Source organism: Triticum urartu, chromosome 4A (assembly GCF_056163025.1).
Source record: "Triticum urartu cultivar PI428250 chromosome 4A, HENAU_Tu73, whole genome shotgun sequence".
Classification (NCBI taxonomy): Eukaryota; Viridiplantae; Streptophyta; class Magnoliopsida; order Poales; family Poaceae; genus Triticum; species Triticum urartu.
The window spans coordinates 540,421,892-540,441,592 of NC_141876.1; the positions used below are offsets into that span (position 1 = coordinate 540,421,892).

The 19,701-nt window shown below is 41.7% G+C and overlaps 3 protein-coding genes across 4 annotated transcripts; all 3 read left to right on the forward strand.

Annotated features, from left to right (window-relative positions):
- The first annotated feature begins 5,438 nt into the window (after positions 1-5,438).
- LOC125552606 (uncharacterized) lies at positions 5,439-9,431 on the forward strand. The gene is given in 7 exon segments (XM_087518822.1): positions 5,439-5,624; positions 5,950-6,016; positions 6,876-7,164; positions 7,523-7,590; positions 7,707-7,935; positions 8,066-8,162; positions 8,947-9,431. Coding segments are annotated over 7 exon segments (1,023 nt in total). The 5' UTR covers positions 5,439-5,607; the 3' UTR covers positions 9,203-9,431.
- A 21-nt stretch (positions 9,432-9,452) lies between these two features.
- PBRP (plant-specific TFIIB-related protein) lies at positions 9,453-15,813 on the forward strand. Its single transcript, XM_048716207.2, has 3 exons — positions 9,453-11,169; positions 14,578-14,736; positions 14,817-15,813. Exons 1-3 carry the CDS (start codon positions 10,546-10,548, stop codon positions 15,633-15,635), a joined length of 1,602 nt encoding a protein of 533 aa, XP_048572164.1. The 5' UTR covers positions 9,453-10,545; the 3' UTR covers positions 15,636-15,813.
- A 319-nt stretch (positions 15,814-16,132) lies between these two features.
- Positions 16,133-19,338, forward strand: LOC125552605 (small ribosomal subunit protein uS10c). 2 transcript variants are annotated; one of them, XM_048716208.2, is made up of 3 exons: positions 16,133-16,414; positions 16,597-16,653; positions 17,762-18,722. In XM_048716208.2, exons 1-3 carry the CDS (start codon positions 16,220-16,222, stop codon positions 18,599-18,601), a joined length of 1,092 nt encoding a protein of 363 aa, XP_048572165.2. In that variant the 5' UTR covers positions 16,133-16,219; the 3' UTR covers positions 18,602-18,722. The 2 variants fall into 2 exon arrangements, with proteins under 2 accessions (XP_048572165.2, XP_048572166.2); XM_048716209.2 differs by lacking the exon at positions 17,762-18,722 and adding an exon at positions 18,848-19,338 and having other exon boundaries at positions 16,151-16,414.
- Positions 19,339-19,701: the final 363 nt, after the last annotated feature.

Consider the following 19,701-nt stretch of genomic DNA (forward strand, 5'->3'; position numbering starts at 1 on the left):
ACTCAGGAGACCTCTGAACTCGTTCCTTGAACCCTAACATCATTGCGTCTTTCTCGCTAGTGTTTGGGCTTGATGCCCCCCGTCTTTTGCCATAGTAAACATGCCTAACCCAAGATGCTCTTGCAACTGTACAAGGACTGCGAGTGTGCTGTCATTTCAGTGTCACCAGTAGTTGTCTTGCCTTCTAAGGCTGCATAAATGCCTGCATATGCAACAATACCTACTGTTTGACAATGTTAACAGCCTTTCTTGTCCGCTCCCTTTCGGTTTCCTTTCAGCGTTTTGGAGCACCCGAGACGTCCTTCTCGGTAGCAGCTTCCAAATTTACGAAGCGCCAAATCCAAATTTATGTCTGTGCTATTATTACTCAAAACAACCATGTCTCCATTTCATTGAAAGGCATGCCTCTATAATTTTTCCATGGACAGCAGCATGCTACCGATTGAATGGTGGTGGCAAAAGCAACATTAATTACACACGAAAACGCGGTGCCAGAAAACTACAAGTCCTGAATCACAGCGGCAGTAACAACACTGTTGCAAACATTTCGAAGCGTATCGAATAATAAAGTCTTCCCTTGTAAAATCTGTACCGCCTGTGAACTATCCCAAACCGACATGTTTCAGCTTGTCAAAAGTTACTTGTTTCCATCATGAACTGTGTAAGGGCAAGGCAACAACACATCTGTGCCCGCCAAAAGTATGCTGTTACCTTTCTGCACTGTGTATATGCTTCTGGACATGGCCACAGATGATGATATATATTGCAATATTGCATGTCTTAATAAGTTCATATGACAGTTTAGCGCAAGATAGGCATATCTCATAGAACTCATTTATCAATTATTGGGCTGGATAGCATGCCCGTTTTACTGTGAAATCAACAGTACGAGGCAAACATGAAGTGAAAGCGTGGTCACAGACGCTACATAGAACACTGCAGGGTTGAAGAAAGCTTGATAACAACGCCTCACTATGGCACCACTCAGAGGCCCATTCACATCAGATCCTTCTTCATTTTCCCCCTTTCTTTTGGTGAGTAATTTGTTCAGGGATACAAAATGGTAATTGGCCTAACAGAAAGCCAAACATGGTTGCAAGTAAACCTATTCATGGACAACCTGGCTCGGAGGCCCGAACCCGAAGCCCGACATTTGGGCCGCACTTGGGCTTCACTTTCTCGCCCGAAGCCCAGCCCAAAAGCCCCAAAACAGCCCAAAATAGCCATATATATTTTATTCAAAATATAGGTATGATAAATTAATATAATATCCCGAATATTATTAATTTAATAAAAAGATGTCACTGTTCATGTGCTTTGGGCTGGGCCGGGCTTAGGCTTGGGATTTTTTCTTCGGGTTTTGCCAAGCCCAACCCAAACCGACCAGGCCCGGAGAATGATCAGGGTTAGTTGCAAGGCTATGTGCTTCATTTTTCTTTCTTTCTGTGGCCATTTGTGCCCATGAGGCCATAGCCCAACTGTTTTCTATTTACCACTTATAGAGCCCCTTGTACTTACTAGATGATACTCCGCACGATTGTGGCGCAAATTGTTTTCAATATATACTTTCATGATATTTCATTCTTTTAAAAGTGAATATTTTGATGAATAATATGGGAAATAAACTAAAAACACATCTGATTTATTATGTTTAATTATTGAGGTGGGCCTTTTCCACCCGTGTCTGCATGTTGAGGTGGGCCGGCTGTTAAGGCACGTTTTCACTAGAAGCTTCCCAGCCCGGTTTGGGAGGGTCCATCTTATTACTGGTTTTTTTCTGGACCTGCTTTTGTTCAGTTTTTTTTAATATTTTTTCTTTTGTTTTTATTATCTTTTATTAGTCTGCAGGCTTTTTCAAATTTGTTAAATTTTATCAAATTTTTTTTAACTTTGGTCAAATTCATGTTTTGTCAATATTTCTTCAAATTAATAATATTTTATAGAAAAGATAAATTATTTTAAATTATGAATATTTTCTAGATGATTGACCTTTTACAAACCTGTGGACTTTTTTTTTGAATTATCGAACTTTTTAAAATGCATGAACAATTTTAAAATTTTAGATTTTTTTAAAAAAAATCTATGGACTATTTTCATACCTGTGATTTTGTTCGAAATCTATGAACCTTTTTTTTCAAAATTTTCATTTTCATTTTTTTTTCAAATGTGAACGGCCAACCATATAACGAGTGAACGAAGGAGACCTACGGACGAGTACTAGGTTTCGTCGCCTTGTTGGGCCAGGTCCAGGCGAGCCCATACAGATGCATTTTTTCCTGTGTCACTAGAGAACTTGTTAAGGCTCGCTAAGCTTTTAACGGTTTAAAAGTTATAAAAATATATATAATAAATAATGGAGCATTACTCTATTGTAATAAGATGATCCAATGGAGCGATTGTGAAAATATGCATTTATGTGTCCTTGGCAAAAAAAACAATTATTCTAGCTTAATATGACATAGATATATACTGAACTACTTTTTAATGCAGGACTACATTCGTATTTTTTCGATCGCTCCATTGAATCATGTTATATTATAGGTGTGTTCTTTCAGGTTTTATGAAAACATTTATGCCATCAAAACCTTAACTAGGTTTGTATGATAGAAAATCCTAAAATATGTATATATATATAGTAGCGTTATTCTAAGCGTGAGTATAGAATGACTTATTGTACACCCCTACCCCTAGTAACACCACATACAAAATCTAGTAACTCCGTATACTAAATTTGGTAATTCAAAAATATTTATTTTTACTATACAAATTTCTAATTTGCTACATTGTCAAAAAATACATTATCAAAAAAATCACTATACATTTTTTTACAATAGTAAATCAGAAACTTGGATATTAAAAAAAATCAAATCATAGCATTTAATATACTGATTATTAGATTTTGGATGTAGCGTTACTAAGATGTAGAATAAAGTATTCTACACTCATGCTTAGATAGGACAATTGTCGTTTCAGTGATTGGCAACTGTCGTTTCAGTGTCACTAGTTGCCTTGCCTTGTAAGGCTGCACAAATGCCTGTGTGCAACAATCCCACTATATGATAGTAATGTTAACAACCCCTCTCTCTCTCTCTCTCTCTCTCTCTCTCTCTCTCTGCCGTCTGCTCCCTTTCAGTTTCCTTTCAGCGTTTGGAGTACCTGAGACGTCATTCTCGCTAGCACACCTTCAAAATCACTGAGTGCTAAATTTTTATGGACAGAAGCATGCCATCAATTCAATGGCAGTGGCAAAAGCAGCGTGACATTATAAGTGTGTCGAACAATATCTTGCCTTAAAAGATGCTAGGAGTATTACCTCCCAGTTAGTTCTCTTACAAAAATTATCCTGTCAATAAGTCTTGTAGATGTTATTCATCATGTTCAGATCAGTACTATGGCACCTGCACCACCTGTGAGCTATCCCAAACCGACATATTTTCTGCTTGTGAAAAGTTTCTTGTTTGCAGTGTGCATTATGTACGTGTAACCAACACATCTGTGCTTACCAAAAGGTTTCTTGTTCCCTTTCTGCATTGCGCCGGTGCTTTTCGACAAGGGCACGAGTGATTATGTTGCAATAATGCGGTGCACAAAGCGTCCTAAGAGATAGGTACTACACTAAAGAATATCTTTTGCACTTATTTGGGAAAATACAAAACTACATGGGCATCCTGAGGTCAATACAAATACAATACAATACAATACATGATGAAAATTGTGGGCCAAACAAATAGTGCGTGATAGTGTTGTCCAAGATAGGAACATCAAACAGAAACATACCATTTCTCCACTATTGTGGTGCATACCAGATCCACTGAATTATGAAATTAACAACACGAAGGCAACCTATTTATAAAGCCCGTGATAACAATGCCTCGGCACGACACCGCTCGAAGCGCATTCGGATAGATCGATCCGCTTCCTTTTGCGGCAGCAAATGGATGGCTCCAAACCCCACATCTTGTTACAGTGTGTTTGATAGCATTCTCAACCTATCATGGTTGTTCTCCTTTTATACATGCTCAATATAGATATGCTGAGTACATGCATTTGCTGTTATTTGATAATGGTGTATATGCTGAGACATGCTGAGCTAAGACTTTCTTTAACAACTTGCATCTGTTTAGACATGCTGAACAATTTTAAATTCCAAATATATTTTTTGAAAGGGTTATTTTAAAAAAAATTGTGAAGAATTTTTTAAAACACGAACACAAATTTTGAACATTTTTTGAATACTTAAATAAATTTTAGAATTTGGACATTTTCTGAAATTTTTTAAAAGTTGAAATTCTGAATACTTTTAATTTTTTTTTTGGAATTTAATCTTATTGAAAATTTTAAAACAAAATTTTAAAATCTGAACATTTTTTTAAAATATAATTTTTTTTGAAAACTTAAACAAATTTTTAGTTTACAAACATTTTTTGAAACACGTCGTCGCTCGCTTCGCGCGTGCATGTTGACCAGCCAAGGACTAATGGGGTGTTCTCTGTCCATGCATGCTACTGTACGAGGGTATTTGGGATGAGCTAATGCATGCTAAAAATGCCCCGTGCAGACTACCAAACACAAAAAAAGGGTTGAGTAGGAAAATTTTGCCCTCATGCATCTTTTATGCACCCTACCAAAAGTGGGTTGAGTATCTGTTTCTGCATTTGGGCCGTAAGTGGTCGCAAAGTTCGTGTGGTTTTGCATTTGGGCCGGAAGTGGTTTCAAAGTTCCAAACCGGCCAGGCCCATTTGACTGTCAGGCCAGCCCAGCGTTGCTGCATCTGGGGAGAAAGGCTTTTAAGGCCCACAGCTTCAGTCTTTTCTGGTCAAGCAAAATTCGGTCGCTGTTCTTCAACCCTTCGAGTTTCGCCGGGTCCAGATCGTGAATTCAGGGGTAGCCGACCGACTACTCCGCTCTTGCCCGGCCGCCGCAGCCGCGTCCGTCGGCACAGCACCGCACCTCGGTGCCGATGCGGCCGTGACGCCGCCGGGCCTGGGGGAAGCGCGGCAGCGACGGCGTCGCTCGCTTCGACCGGCGGCACGCTCAGGCAAGTCTCCCAATCCCACCCTTCCATCTCTCATCCCCATTGAAACGGGGAGCTTCTCGTGGAGCCGCACGGTAGGTGTTCGCCCAAATGCGTGGCAAGAGACGCCGACTAGTTTATCCTCGCCTCGCCTCGCTGTCTGCACCGTCCGTCCGCACGAATCAAAGTACTGTACCCGCCTTTCAATTATTCTAGTACTATCACGTCGGCAACTGTCCGCTTGATCTCACACGTGTGCAAATGCCCAAGCACGTACACGTACTGCCTGCAATTATGCCGTCGGCATCAATTATTAGTGGCTCAAGCTTCGAATAAGCTTTTTCTTTTTGTGTGTGCCTGGAGAACTTCGAATAAACTTTCAGAAAGCAAGCAGACAGCAAAGGTCAATATCAGCATCAGTAGTACGTGATAGCTCGCCTTTGATAAGGCAAATCTTATAGCTTTTGTGCGATCGTAGTTCTTCCTCAGCCCGGCCACGAACTCGGTTTCTCCAATTTGATAGCGTGCTCCTGGTTCTTGATCCTTCGGCTGCTTCCTCCCCATCTCTCTCAGCCCAGCTAGCTGCGGCTACCATGGGTACCAAGGCCATGTCAGATTTCCTTGCCTGTCCTCTGCTCCTGTTTCCATTTCCCCTGTGCCATTTTAGCATTGAACGAATATTACCTGATTGATCCCTCGTTCAGAAATAATAAATTTAGTTCAACTTCCAAAATTTGTTATTTGCATAGGTCGTTGTATATGCACGATGTCCTCTTCTTCCAGAAACTCCTCTTCGCATAAGCCGTTGTTTGTACAATGTCCTCTTCTTCCTTTTCTTTGAACATCCAAAAATTGTACTGTGCACAGGTCGTTTGCATCTACGATGTCCTCTTCGTCCTTTCTTGAAAATATTAATCTCGTGGTTCTTGGTGCAGGGAGGCATTTGTGGCCAATGAGACCCCCATAATCGTGAATAAGCCTCCTCCACATGTATTTAAATTGGTGAATTTCATTCTTCCCCTTGCAACTGTTGTTAGCTTCATTTCCCTCTTATATATAGTGATTGGTTTGAGGAGAGGCTAAAACCTGGGGACTGAATACTTGCTGCGAATAGTGGTGGGTAGCTATAATAATAGTGCAGAAACGCAGCAGTGAGTAGTTTATGTTCTTGTAGACAAGTTATTCATTGTTCTTGTGAGCGAAAGGAAGATTACGCATAAACAGTACCTTAGCTTCTTTGCAGTAGTTTTCTTTGGTTTCTATATATAGTGCGACCGAATCGCTTGACTAAGAAGACTTCTCTGAGTTGTCTCTTTTCCTTATTTTGTACGATCTGAGCTGAAAGCTTAACTTCTGATTTAGTCCTATATTTTTGTGATATTACCTGAAGTGAGTCGCCTCTTTGCCATATTTCTGATGATCTTTAACCGTTGATTTGCTCCTATACTTTCTATGATCTTAGCTGAAGTTCAGTTCACTTAGTCCTACAAAAAATTATAATCATGTCAAGCTTCAATCTTCATTATAATACTTCTTGCTTGTTGCAACAACCCTATTTTAGATTGATCCAACCCCTAAGTTATTTACTCAAATATTTCAGGCATCATGCTAGTGTTTGTTTGGTGAATGAGAGTTAGAAAATAAATAGTAAATTTAGGATGCAAAGCAATATGCATGATGTCATTGAGATGACCATCTCATTATTGGAGTGTATTAAGGGTTTGGTTCCTTTCGCAAAAAATGGGTTTGGTTCCAATACCACTTAAAGTAAATGACTACTTATCTTTTTGGTATATACATATCTTCGTATTAATTCATTCTGGGGGAGAAATTGGCTAAGAAGTTTTGTTTCTCTGTGCAGATGTCTCTACCATCAATGATTATAAAGCTCACTTTGGGTTTGCTCTGGTGCATCATCCACTTAGCAATCAGCCTTTTAAGCTTATGTTCTCATCTGATTTTCAATCTAGAGTGTTGTCTTATTTCATCTGGGTTGTTGTGGAAGTACCGGAATCTCCAACTTGGGAAACTCAAATACCTCGCTATCGTGGTAGATAGCAGAGAAGCTAAGAATACCGTGAAGATCAATCAGCTGTTATATTGGCTCAAAACTCTTGGTGTGAAGTATGTATGTCTCTACGACATTGACGGTAAGACACTGAGTTCACTATTCTAATTTGTAGGTACTATTGCTTTCAGTCTGAAATTTATCTTGCAAAAATGGACATGGTTATACTCCCTCCGTCGCATAATATAAGATGTTTTTGCAAGCTATATTAGCTTGCAAAAACGTCCTATATTATGGGACGGAGGAAGTAGAAGTCAAGAGACATTAAGCAGCAACACAGGGGCTGTATTCATATTTGGAGGGCAGGGGCAGAACCGAACAATACAAGACTAATAGCCATACTGCCTCATACATTTCAGCTTCTAATATTTATTTTATTTATGCACAAACACTTAACAGTGTACAAGATCTGTATTTTATTATTCTATACTGCAACACAGGAGTGCTGAAGAAATTGTTTGAACCTGGTATGAATGGCTCAAGAGATAACAATCCCGGAGATTATTTGGTAAGTTACAGACTTGAGCTTGCTTTGTTTTCTATCAAAAGCTTCGCGGTGTTTCCATTCCCTAGTGTTTATGTTTTTGATAGTTTGTATGAACCATTGGTTATGGCCATATGTAGGATGTCAGTGCAAATATCAAAGCCTTAGACTGTTGTCAGAAACAGATGACGATAGAGTGTATTTCTGGTTCTGATGGCAAAGAGGGCATTGCTAAAGCAGCCAACTTACTTTGCTCCACTTATTTAAACGGTGATAGCCATACTCAAGAGGATGTCAAAAGTGAAGTGAATGTAAAAAATGAGCCAGTATTTACAGAAACTGACATGGCCAGTGCACTGAAATCCATAGGTACGCTTAAATAAGTCCCCTTTTTTATGCATGATATATTTTATATACTACTGGATCATGTTCTAGTTGTTTTATAATTTATTTCATTGCAACTCCAGTTGAGTACTTAAGTGCCTGCCTTGTACGTTAGGTTGTGCTGGACCAGAACCTGATCTTCTACTTGTGTATGGTCCTGCCAGATGCCATTTAGGCTTTCCTACATGGAGATTGCGGTATACTGAGATTATGTAAGTTTCCTCATCTGGTAGTAATATAGTATTCCTAGTTCTAGGTGTCACGTTGGACCTGTCATACTGAACTTAGATCACATGCTATCATTCTTTGATACACAAATAACTCTTGTCCATACCTACTTATATTAACATATGGTAGAAAAATACTGTTGATTGGAGTTTTATTCTACTCAAATTTTGCTGCTTTGGAAGAAAATTATTTCTCATATTTTCCTCTAAATGCATTCAGTCCATTTATTGCCTAACTTTTCCTTCATTAACATTGTAAATCTCTTTTGCGCAATTAATGCAAAGTTGAACTTAGCATACCATCCCCATAAAGTACTAAGCAAATGTTACCATATTATACTAGAGTTTCAGAATTTGTTATATGCTTTTATAAAATTATACATGTTCTTGCTGGCTAATTAGAGTGCATCCAATGTAATTTTTGTTAGATATATGAGAATGTTAATGTCCAATTTGTCACCCGTCTTTGACCCTCCTGCATCCAATCGTCAGTCGCCTCCCACGTTAGTGTTTATGTGCAGTTTTCCGTGGCAACGCGTGGGCATTTAGCTAGTTGATATAATTGTCATGCTTAGTTGGCTGCCCCTGAAAGTATAGGTGATATTATTTTAGATTCTGAATACCACTTTAGATTCTGAATGTTACAAGTAGAGAAGAGAAAACCATGCTTCAGTCATGTTATAAGATCATTCCAACTGGAGTGTGAGTGAGTAAATTTATATCACTATCTATTTCCACCATTGAAAACTCTCCATTATTTCCTTTCCAGGCATATGGGACCTCTGAAATCAATGAAATACGGTGCCATTGTGAAAGCCTTCCATAACTACTCAAAGAAACACCAAAACTATGGTACGTTTTGATTTTGACCAGGAATTGTGCCGTGCAACATATTGTTATTACCTTTAGCAGTTACACAGATGAACATTTTAACTTGTGACAGTACCCTGATCTTATGGGAAAAAGATGTTTGCAAAAGAATTCATGCTGTAATATTTAGAATGTCCTCTGTTTCATCGCTATAGGAACTGCACTAAATTTTTAGGGCATAGCAACCTTTTATATTATATCTGGTTTGTAATAATTTTCTTACAGAATAAGCAACCCCTACGATGTTTTCGCTTTCAACAGTACTGATACTTGCTTTTATTCATCCGGGGAAAAGACCCTATATTCATCAATGATAGCCCTGAACGCACTAACGTGTCTTGATGCTTGTTAAAAACAAAACAGTTTTTACTCATTTCGCCATCTAACATTTTGCGTCTCAGGTAAATGAGAGCTGCTGATACTTATATACTGAAGACCAGATTGTTGCGTAGAAAAGTACTCCTGGAACTGGAAGCTTGACAACTGTTTTGTCTTCCTGTTCGTTATTATACTAGTAGAGGTTAGTTAAGATCAAGTCGATACCCATGTTGTAATATCTTTTGGCAAGATTAGAAGTGTTATTGATAGAACATACGGGAATGGATCCCATTGTAAAGCTTGCCTGGTCATGAAGATTAATGAACCTGCTCCTGAGCGAGCACACATGGATTGATATCAGCAATGTTATGCACCCAAATCATGCCAATCTTTTTGGTTGTGTTTTTACAACTGAGTGCACTTTGATTTTGGCTTTCTCCATTGTTGCTGGTATGCAGCTGATGGGATCAGTCATTCCTTGTGGTTTCTGGACTCCTTTATACTCTGTTTCATATGTTCCTTTGTGTGTCTAACATGTTCAACCGATAGCTTTGCTACTCCATTTTGCTTGATATACATGATAAAAATATTTATAGACGATCAGAGGGTTCTAAAATAGCCAGACAGACTTCAAAGACTCTCTTTGCTGTTTGGCATCGCCGTTCTTGGTTCATGTTTCATTTCTCTAATGTTGCTTCTTCTCAATTCTTGAAATTGGCGGGATCAGTACATAGTTTCAAGGAAACGAGGGTCTAATGTTTAATCCCGACTAGCTCTGCCAGTATAAGGTTTAAAACAGACTTCACTCATAAAAATCTGAGTCATGTTTGTCTTCGGAACAAGAAAGCCGAGCAGGGAGACTAGAAGTTCTAAATAAATCAGGTGTTTAGGGATGTGTTTAGAAAGGGTTGTACTGAAGCAGAAGTGATTATTATGTACATGATGATGATGAAAGACATAAACAAACAAAATGTTCTACTCCTACTCCTGATCCCAGCCACTCAGGCTCGAGTAGTCGAGTGTACCAGCAGGCCGAGTGCGTGACAGTGGGTCGGGGTCTTCGTGTGAGGTGGTGACCCACCCCACTGCCTCGGCCGAGAGCGAACTACCCGAACCCAGAGCACGCACGCCCGAGCGTCCCCGCTCTCCTCTCCGCACGCGCGCCGCCGCCGCCGCCGCCATGTCGCTGCCGACGCAGTGCCCCTACTGCCGCTCCCCCGCGCCGGCGCGGTGCGCCACCACGCAGCCGCCGCTCTCCCGCGCCGTATCCGAGTGCTCCTCCTGCGCCCGCCTCGTCCTCGAGCGCCACCTCCACACCCACCCCTTCTTCCCCCTCCTCCCCTCCCTCCACCCGCTCCCCCTCGTCACGCCCGACCTCGCCGCCGCCGCCCCCGCGCCCTCCTCCCCGCCCGCCAACGACGACGACGACCCCTTCCTCCCCGCCGGCTTCGTCTCCGCCTTCTCGGCCTTCTCCCTCGAGCGCCACCCCGTCCTCGCCCGCTCCGCCTCCGCCTTCTCCGGCCAGCTCGCCGAGCTCGAGCGCGCGCTCGCCGTCGACGCCGCCGCCTCCTCCACCCCGGACCCCGCGGGGCCCATGGTCTCCGTCGACAGCCTCCGCGCCTACCTCCAGATCGTGGACGTCGCCTCCATCCTCAGGCTCGACCGGGACATCGCCGACCACGCCTTCGACCTCTTCAAGGAGTGCTCCACCGCCACCTGCCTCAGGAACCGCAGCGTCGAGGCGCTGGCCACCGCCGCGCTCGTGCAGGCCATCCGCGAGGCACGGGAGCCCAGGACGCTGCAGGTTTGTTTCTGCTGCTCGTGCTCTCTTTATATTTGTTCCAAATTCTCCCGTGCGGAGATTCATAGGCATATATGGGTGTGTTGCTCCAAGCAGCCAGGATTGGACTAACCAGGAATGTTAGTTACGTTCAGAAAAGAAAAAGATGGATTTCCACAATGTAATTTAAGATTTAATTGCTTCAAAATTGGGGATCTTGTTCATCAATTCTTATAAGCTAGTCCATTCAATTTTCAAGCAACTCAACAGATGATCCCTCTATGGACAGAATTGTTGTTGGATGATATGCTGATTTCCAGTAAACTGATTTAAGGACCAAAGTCTCTAATCTCCCGATCAATTTACTGAAATGACTCTACCTAGTAGTATTGCTTTTTATGGAGCATCCGGTCTTGTCAACTTGAATATACGAGGATAGCATTTGCTCTATTTTGTTGAATTATATAATTATGTATGTCACAAATACCTTGATTCAACCTAACAAAACCACATTAGTCAATGGCTGAACCGGACGCCGAGTCAGCCTTGGATCATGGCGATTTCTGTTGTGTAAACTAGCATGGTGTTTGCGCGGGAAATAATTTAATCATGTGATTGTGGAAATATTTTAATAATCTATTTATCTTAATCTACCTATGGTTATTATTATCACATCAACAATATAACTACGACCGGTTTTGCCTTTTGATATCAGATCAGTACACAAAATTGATCGAGCCTAGTATGCGACAAAAGCAGTCGAGCCTTGTCCTGGGTATATATTACCAATTACACCGGAATAACCATCATATTTATCGTTTACATGGTACACGAAAGCAGTGAGTCTGGTATGCCTGTGCGGGGCACATTTTAACCATGTTTACCTTTTATTAGGGTAGGTACGTATCATTGCCATAACACCACATGAGACGGTTGGTTGTTGACAGTTACAAGAAACATAGTTAGTTGGTTTTTTACAAAAGAGATTGGTCGTTGAACTTGAACATGGTATTAGATCAATGTGATGGAGTTTATGTTTATTAGATCAACATGATCATTCAGATTCTCCCGTGTGGAGATTGATAGGCATATATGGGTGTGTTGCTCCAAGCAGCCAGGATTTGGACTAACCAGGAATGTTAGTTAGGTTCTGAAAAGAAAAGATGGATCGCCACAATTTAATTTAAGATTTAATTGCTTCAAAATTGGGGATCTTGTTCAACAATTCTAATCATCCTATCCTTTCAATTTTCAAGCAACTCAACAGATGATCCCTGTCTGGACAGAATTGTTGTTGGATCATATGCTGCTTTCCTGTAAACTGATTTACGGACCAAAGGTCTCCCAATCAATTTACTGAAATGGCTCTACTTAGCAGTATTCCTTTTTATGGAGCATCTGGTCTTGCTAACTACGAGGATAGCAAATAAAATTTCTTTTGCTTGATTCTTAGTAACATTTGCTCTATTTTGTCGAATTATATAGTATTGTGTGTCACAAATACCTTGATTCAACCTAACAAAACCACATTAGTCCATGGAACCGAACACCGAGTCAGCCGTCGATCATGGAAATTTGTGCTGTGTAAACTAGCATGGTGTCCCGCGCGGGAAATAATTTAATCATGTAATTTTGGAAATATTTTAATTGTCTATTTATCTTAATTTGCCTATTATTATTGTCACAACAACAATATATCTACGGATGGTTTTGCCTTTTGATATCAGATCAGTACACAAAATTAATTGAGCCTAGTACGCGGCAAAAGCAATGCCTTGTCCTAGGTATATATTATCAATAACTCCAGACTAACCTTCATATTTGTCGTTTGCATAGTACACGAAGGCAGTGAGTCTGGTATGCCTGCGTGGGGCGCATTTTAACCATGTTTACTTTTTAGTAGGGTATGCATCATTGCCGTAACACCACATGAGATGGCCGGTTGTTGAGACAGTTACAAAAAAATAAGGTTGGGTTGGTTAGTTGTTAACAAAAGAGGCTGGTCATTGAACATGGTATTAGATCGATATGATGGAGTTAATGTTCAGATCAAAATATGTTGGTCGTATGTATGTATCAAGCCAGAAGGTTGTTTTGTATATTACGTTCGTCTATTGTATTAAATGGTGCTCGGAACAAAAGTTTGGATCGTTAACCCTGATGTCGGATCAACACACATGGGAGGCTTTTCATTTACTACCTTCTTTTGGTTTTTGATTTGGAACTCCCGCGGGCAAGGTGCGCACGTGTATTCTGGTGGATGGATGCTATTCGAAAGGATAGATAGACATTAAATCGACCTTCTTGTGTACCAATGCCCAAGCCTACAATTCAGAAGATTGAATGATGTTTGCTTATAATAGTATGCACCATCTAGGAGAGGTATTTACAAGATCAATGGTTGGATGCATTTAGCTGCAATTATAATGGCTATATTGTTTTTCTAATAAGATTGTATAGTATTTTTTTGTGTGTTCGTGATCTTTTGATCAATTTGGGCTGCTAGTTGAGACCCAGAGTGGACCACAAAATTAGCCCTATATTCCAGACTTTGCACCACCACCACCACCAGGGATGGAGCTATACAGATCGTAGTGCCTGGGCAAAGAATAAAAGGCACTGAGCTAGCTAGGCCTTTGCCCATTAATCGACTGTTCATGATTGGCTCAAATTCCAGTGGGGAACTTCGTCGGCTGGGCCTGAGCAGTTGCTTGGGGTCGCCGGGAGCTAGCTGTGCCACTGACAACCATGCAACAATGTCATCCAGGAGCCGCCCTACATGACATGTATATATGCATCAGAGCAGCTCCCTAATTAATCTGCTGATCCTACTTAATCTCTCTTTGGTGAACAGCGCCAACCATCATCACATACTAAGTACATGCTACATTCGTGTATGTAGCAAAACTTAGAGATAGGGGCTATATCCATATTATTAAGAAAAAAACATGGTGCGTACCTGCACGTGCATGTGGAGAGACATAAAAGGGGCAAACAAATTTAAGGAAGGTCACAGCACTGAAGAGATCAAAACGTGACATACGTGTTTGTGCTGGTTTTGGTTAACCTAAAGTATAGGAGATTCGTGGTCTAGATCTACTGCTGTGCTGCATAGGTAATATGGGTACACCAGTCAATGAAATTGAGTGCAAATATGAACATCTAATGGTTATGCTTTCTTGATGTAAAGAGGGCCTGCCAGATCGATGTTCAGATGTTTTTGTTTTTTCGTGAGAATTTCTAGCGTATCTCTCTATTTTTTCGTCTGTATTATGCTTTTCTCATATATAATAGATACTCTCTACTAAATCAGGGACACTTGATATGGAATGGAGGGAGTAGATAGTAAATATAGTTGATGTAGCAGCATTTTTGGTTATTGCTGTATTTTTCAGTTAGCGCTGATCCATTTTCTGTGTACTGCATATCCAGGAAATCTCCACAGCTAGCAATCTTCCTCAGAAAGAAATAGGAAAATACATCAAAATACTTGGCGAATCTCTTAAACTGAGCCAACCTCTTAACAGCAATTCAATAGCAGTTCACATGCCTCGGTTTTGCAACCTCCTCCAGCTCAATAAATCCGCCCAGGTATCAGATGAGCTGTAAACCTGAGACATCATGACAATTAATTTGTCCTGCTTTTAACATACTCTGTGTTGTTTACTTAGGAACTTGCAGCCCACATCGGCGAGGTGGTTGTTAATAAATGCTTCTGCACGCGGCGAAACCCTATAAGCATATCTGCTGCTGCTATCTACCTTGCATGTCAGCTTGAAGACAAGCGCAAGACCCAGGCCGAGATCTGTAAGGTTACAGGCCTTACAGAGGTGACCCTACGCAAAGTGTATAAAGAGCTTTTGGAAAATTGGGACGATCTGCTACCCCCTAACTACACACCAGCTACACCACCGGAGAAAGCTTTCCCAATGACAAACATATATTCAGCGCGCTCATCGAGCGGAAAAGATCTTTATCAGGACAAGTTGATGGAGAATATCAAGCAAAAAGGCTCTGAAGCTGCAGAGCCTGATCACATGGTAATTGTAAGAGAGGATGAAGATAAGAAAACCGCTCCTCCTGGGTGGCCCCCTTCAAAGCATGAGCCCCATGACTTGAACCAGGCGGGTTGGCAGCCGAATGTTCCATTTTCGGCGTCTCCAAAATTGGACCGCGACAATATGGAGACGAACATTCGTGGGTTTAACCTCAACGAGGAATCATGCCCAATGGATTGCGAAAAGCCAGACGTCTCAATGAAGCCGCCCTTTGCTGATCGATGGCCGACTGAACCAAAGGTGCTTCCATCCCCTCCCAATAGGCAGCCTCTGCCATGGCAGCTTAAGCAAGCGGCGCCGACAGCCGGGTCATCGTCTTATCCGAGGAGTCGTGAGACGCAGCTGGGCTTGGGCATGGACTTTCTGTCTGGGCGTGGCAAAAGGAGCGCCGGGGATGGTGGCGGCGATGGCCGTGATAAAGAGGGCAAGTGAAGAAGGTTGCAGCTGCAGATGTTTATAACCAAATTAGAAGAAATCAGCTGTGTAGATATAGATGTTCATCTATAGTCGAGATTAATTTGACAACAAGATGCATCATATAGATGATGAACTTTACTTCATAATGTGTAACCTGATACTTCCAAATTATTTAGCTTGCCAGTTCTCATAATGTTTCATGTAACCAATTGGCGTGCCTTTCAATTTCTTGCATTGCCTACACAATCTACACCAAGAAAACAGCAGCACCCATTTTGAACACGGAGATTTCCAATGGATCTTCCAGTAGTTGATCATCTAATACAGAGATTTGCCTCATTTTTTTTTCTAATACAGAGATGCAGTTGAGTTTCAAGCAGAAAATACGGGTGAAAAATCGCCATGGTTTCCCCCAAAACATGCTAAAGCCGGACAACTGTTGAAGTGTAAATCACAATTGGACAAATTTGAAGGGCCCAAACGCAAAAACGCGCTCCGAACTGGATAATACAGCACGATAGCGAAGCAGAGGCCTTCCAACGCCTCCTCCTTCCCTCGCCGCTCTCCCTTCCTTCCACTCTCATCCCCTCCCCGTCGCCATGGCCGTCTCCACCTCCACCACCACGCTCCCCCTCCTCTTCCTCCACCGCTCCACCGCAAGCCCGAACCCCACCGCGCTCTCCTTCGCCTCCCCCCTCCGCGCGTCCCCGCTGCGCTCCCGCGCCTCCGCCTCCGCCTCCGACGCCCCGCCAGCCGAGACCCTCGCCGACGACCTACCCTCCGACACGCCCCCGGTACGTGATACGTGAGCATGTGCTTTCGCGTATATGTGTTGTGAAACTTGTAGATTGCATTGTAGACATGTTCTCGTTACTGGCGTGTAATTGCGTGGAGGCATTGGTACAGTTCGTATATCTCTGTTGGAATTTGTTATTATTCAAGTGATTGTAAATTTGTTGCGCTCGTTGTTTTTCAGGTTGGTGAGGGGTCGGGAATTCCGATGCCGTCGTCGATTGGGGAGGATGGGGAGGAGGTACCTTATCCACGAGCTTAAACTTTTTCATCATGGTTGTTATGTTGGCAAATGTTTCCATTCACGAGCTGTTATTGATGTGACTGCATTGCAAGATTTCATGTTCACGCATTGCCTCCTTGTCTTGTGACTGCTGCATACTTTGCATATAACCATGTCAAATGAAATGGGTGTGTTGATAAGCTGAGCTAAAAATTGATAGTAAGCATACAACGTACTCCCTCTGTAAATTAATATAAGAGCGTTTAGATTACTAAAGTAGTGATCTAAACGCTCTTATATTAGTTTACGGAGGGAGTACTAAGCATAGTGACTAGTGACATTATGTGGGGTAAAGTTCTTCGTGGGTTCTTGGTTAGCGCACACATTGAGCATTTGACTCGTGATAAATGTTGCTGGTGTGACTCTGTTTTGGACGTGGGACTGCTGGTGAAGTCTTCCATGTTCAACTGAATGCTAAAATGGTCTCTGGATGAAAAGGCTAACTGTATTTAACCATGACTCCATCTCATGTATCTTTCTTAAAATAGTCGGCCTTGTGGTTTCGAAGCTTAGTTTAAATATTCTTCAGTTGTGCCCTTAACCTGTCTATCACCGCTCTTGTTGAACACCTTGTTCTCTCACTCTTGTGGGTTTCTCCATGTCAATGATCTTCTGAATTTTCTCTAACCACCTGCCTTAAATTCTCAAATGGTTTCCCATTCTTTTTATTATCTTCTGCTATATATTTGCTCAACCATTATTCGTGCATAGATGCAAAGATTTTATAACACCAACAGCATCATTCTCTCTGCGGTTAGCTCTTATTGCCTTTTCTTTCTTGGGACTGATTTGCTAGGTTTATGGGCTGAGAAAAAGTAGTCTATCACCAAAACTGATTATCCCTCTCAGGAATAATCTATGGATGGTTGCTTATCTTTTGTGGGAACTCCTTAGATTGTGTTCTAACTGCTGACTTCTAATATTGTTGGTGTTGGTGAAGTAGATTTTGTGTTACATTAGGTTAGTAATCTGCCAGTGATTACTACTGCCTAACATTATGTGCTTCCTTTCTTGCTTGCACGTTTGTCAGTTCTTAAGCATGTCCATCGTACATGTCTGCGTGCAGTTACTGTTTGGTGCTACTGCCGGGAAAGAAACTGTTTCAAGGGCACGTGCGCAGTCGCACTCGTCCTTCAGTGATTCCTTCAATGTATCTCAAGAGAGGATAGTGATAACCAACAGTTCTGGAGAGAAACTCATTGGTGTTTTGCACGAAGCTGGATCTAAGGACATTGTAGTGTTATGCCATGGGTTTAGGTCATCAAAGGAAAGTAGAACCATAATGGGTCTTACTGATGCATTAACATCAGAGAAGATTAGTGTATTTCAGTTTGATTTTTCTGGCAATGGAGAAAGTGAAGGTACATTTCAGTATGGCAACTACTATAAAGAGGTGGATGATTTGCATAATGTAATCCAGCATTTTAAGGAACACAAGCGTGATACTCGTGCTATTGCTGGCCACAGTAAGGGAGGAGATGTGGTCATCATCTATGCGTCCATGTATCAAGATGTATCTCGTGTAATCAACATATCGGGCAGATTTGATCTGAAACGTGGAATTGCAGATCGTCTTGGCGGTGACTATATGGAAAGGATAAATCAACATGGTTTCATTGACGTGGCACAGAAAACAGGACAGTTCATGTACCGTGTAACCAAAGAAAGTCTGATGGACCGTCTTAGCATAGATATGCAAAGTGCATGCATGTCTATTGACCCTAATTGCAGGGTCCTGACAGTTCACGGTTCTGACGATGATGTTGTGCCATCAGAGGATGCTCTGGAATTTCATAAATATATAGGCAACCACGAAGTGCATATTATTGAAGGAGCTGATCATAGATATTCATCTCATCGGCTTGAGCTGGCTAACATTGTAATGAAATTTGTTACATCTGTCTGACAGAACGATGTTGGAACAAATGTAACCATGACGATGCATGTTTGACCGAATGTTTTTGTGATTGCCCTATCAAATTTAGTTGAAGTGCGAAGTTTTCATGCTTCTGGCACTATTGACTGTATTTCCATCATACCTTAGTCAACTGCATATTTTCATTTGGTGTTTCTGTTTCATTGGGGTCACCTGCAGAAGTTGCCGTTCTCTGTAGAACTAACACTATTGGGTATCAACATTTTATGTTTGCAGCTGGCACCTAAGCAGAAGATCAGAATCAAGCTGAGGTCTTACTGGGTGCCATTGATCGAGGACTCCTGCAAGCAGATCATCGAAGCTGCAAAGACAACTAATGCCAAGACCATGGGTCCTGTTCCTCTGCCAACCAAGAAGAGAATATACTGTGTGCTCAACTCTCCCCATGTGCACAAAGATTCAAGGTTCCACTTCGAGATCCGGACACACCAGCGGTTGATTGATATCATGTACCCGACTGCCCAGACAATCGATTCATTGATGCAGCTCCAGCTCCCCGCCGGGGTGGATGTTGAGGTTAAGCTATGATCCCACTAGAGCTGAACTCTTTAAAATTCTATGTCATGTAATGCTCTTTTCTGCAGACTTCCTAGTTGACCGATCTTTTTTTGCTGTCTGAGACTTGAAACATATGTAGAGCCTGTAACACGGAAAAACATGTTCAGATATGAAATATCATGCAGTTAAAGAAGTATCGAGCAAGGTTATTTGCATTGTGCTATGTTGATGTCTTGTTTAAATCTAAGTTTCTTGAAGGAGCGGAATTGTCTGACCTTGATCGTTAGTAACAGTGCAGCAGCTGCAAATTGTCGGTGGGCATTTGTTTTTTGGTTTCCTGTCCCAGAACAGATTCATCTAGAAATTGCCCCATTCATACTGGTTGCACTGATTCTTGCGCTGATTCAACATACTACTGGCAAAGCTTTCTGATTTCTCCTGAAAATAGTAGAAGTTCACAAGCTAGTTTGATCAGGGTATGTTCTAAAGTTTCGACCTAAAAGCCACGGGAAGCTCTGTTTGGTTGGTATGTAGCCAATCTAGCATCACTTGTGGGAAAAGCTGTTGTGGGC

Excerpts from the sequence above, each read along its gene's own strand:
- PBRP (XM_048716207.2), top strand. The coding sequence starts at position 10,546 with ATGTCGCTGCCGACGCAGTGCCCCTACTGCCGCTCCCCCGCGCCGGCG. Across the intron at positions 11,170-14,577 it reads GGGAGCCCAGGACGCTGCAG|GAAATCTCCACAGCTAGCAA; the intron begins GTTTGTTTCTGC and ends CTGCATATCCAG. Across the intron at positions 14,737-14,816 it reads AGCTCAATAAATCCGCCCAG|GAACTTGCAGCCCACATCGG; the intron begins GTATCAGATGAG and ends TTGTTTACTTAG.
- LOC125552605 (XM_048716208.2), top strand. The coding sequence starts at position 16,220 with ATGGCCGTCTCCACCTCCACCACCACGCTCCCCCTCCTCTTCCTCCAC. Across the intron at positions 16,415-16,596 it reads TACCCTCCGACACGCCCCCG|GTTGGTGAGGGGTCGGGAAT; the intron begins GTACGTGATACG and ends GTTGTTTTTCAG. Across the intron at positions 16,654-17,761 it reads TTGGGGAGGATGGGGAGGAG|TTACTGTTTGGTGCTACTGC; the intron begins GTACCTTATCCA and ends GTCTGCGTGCAG.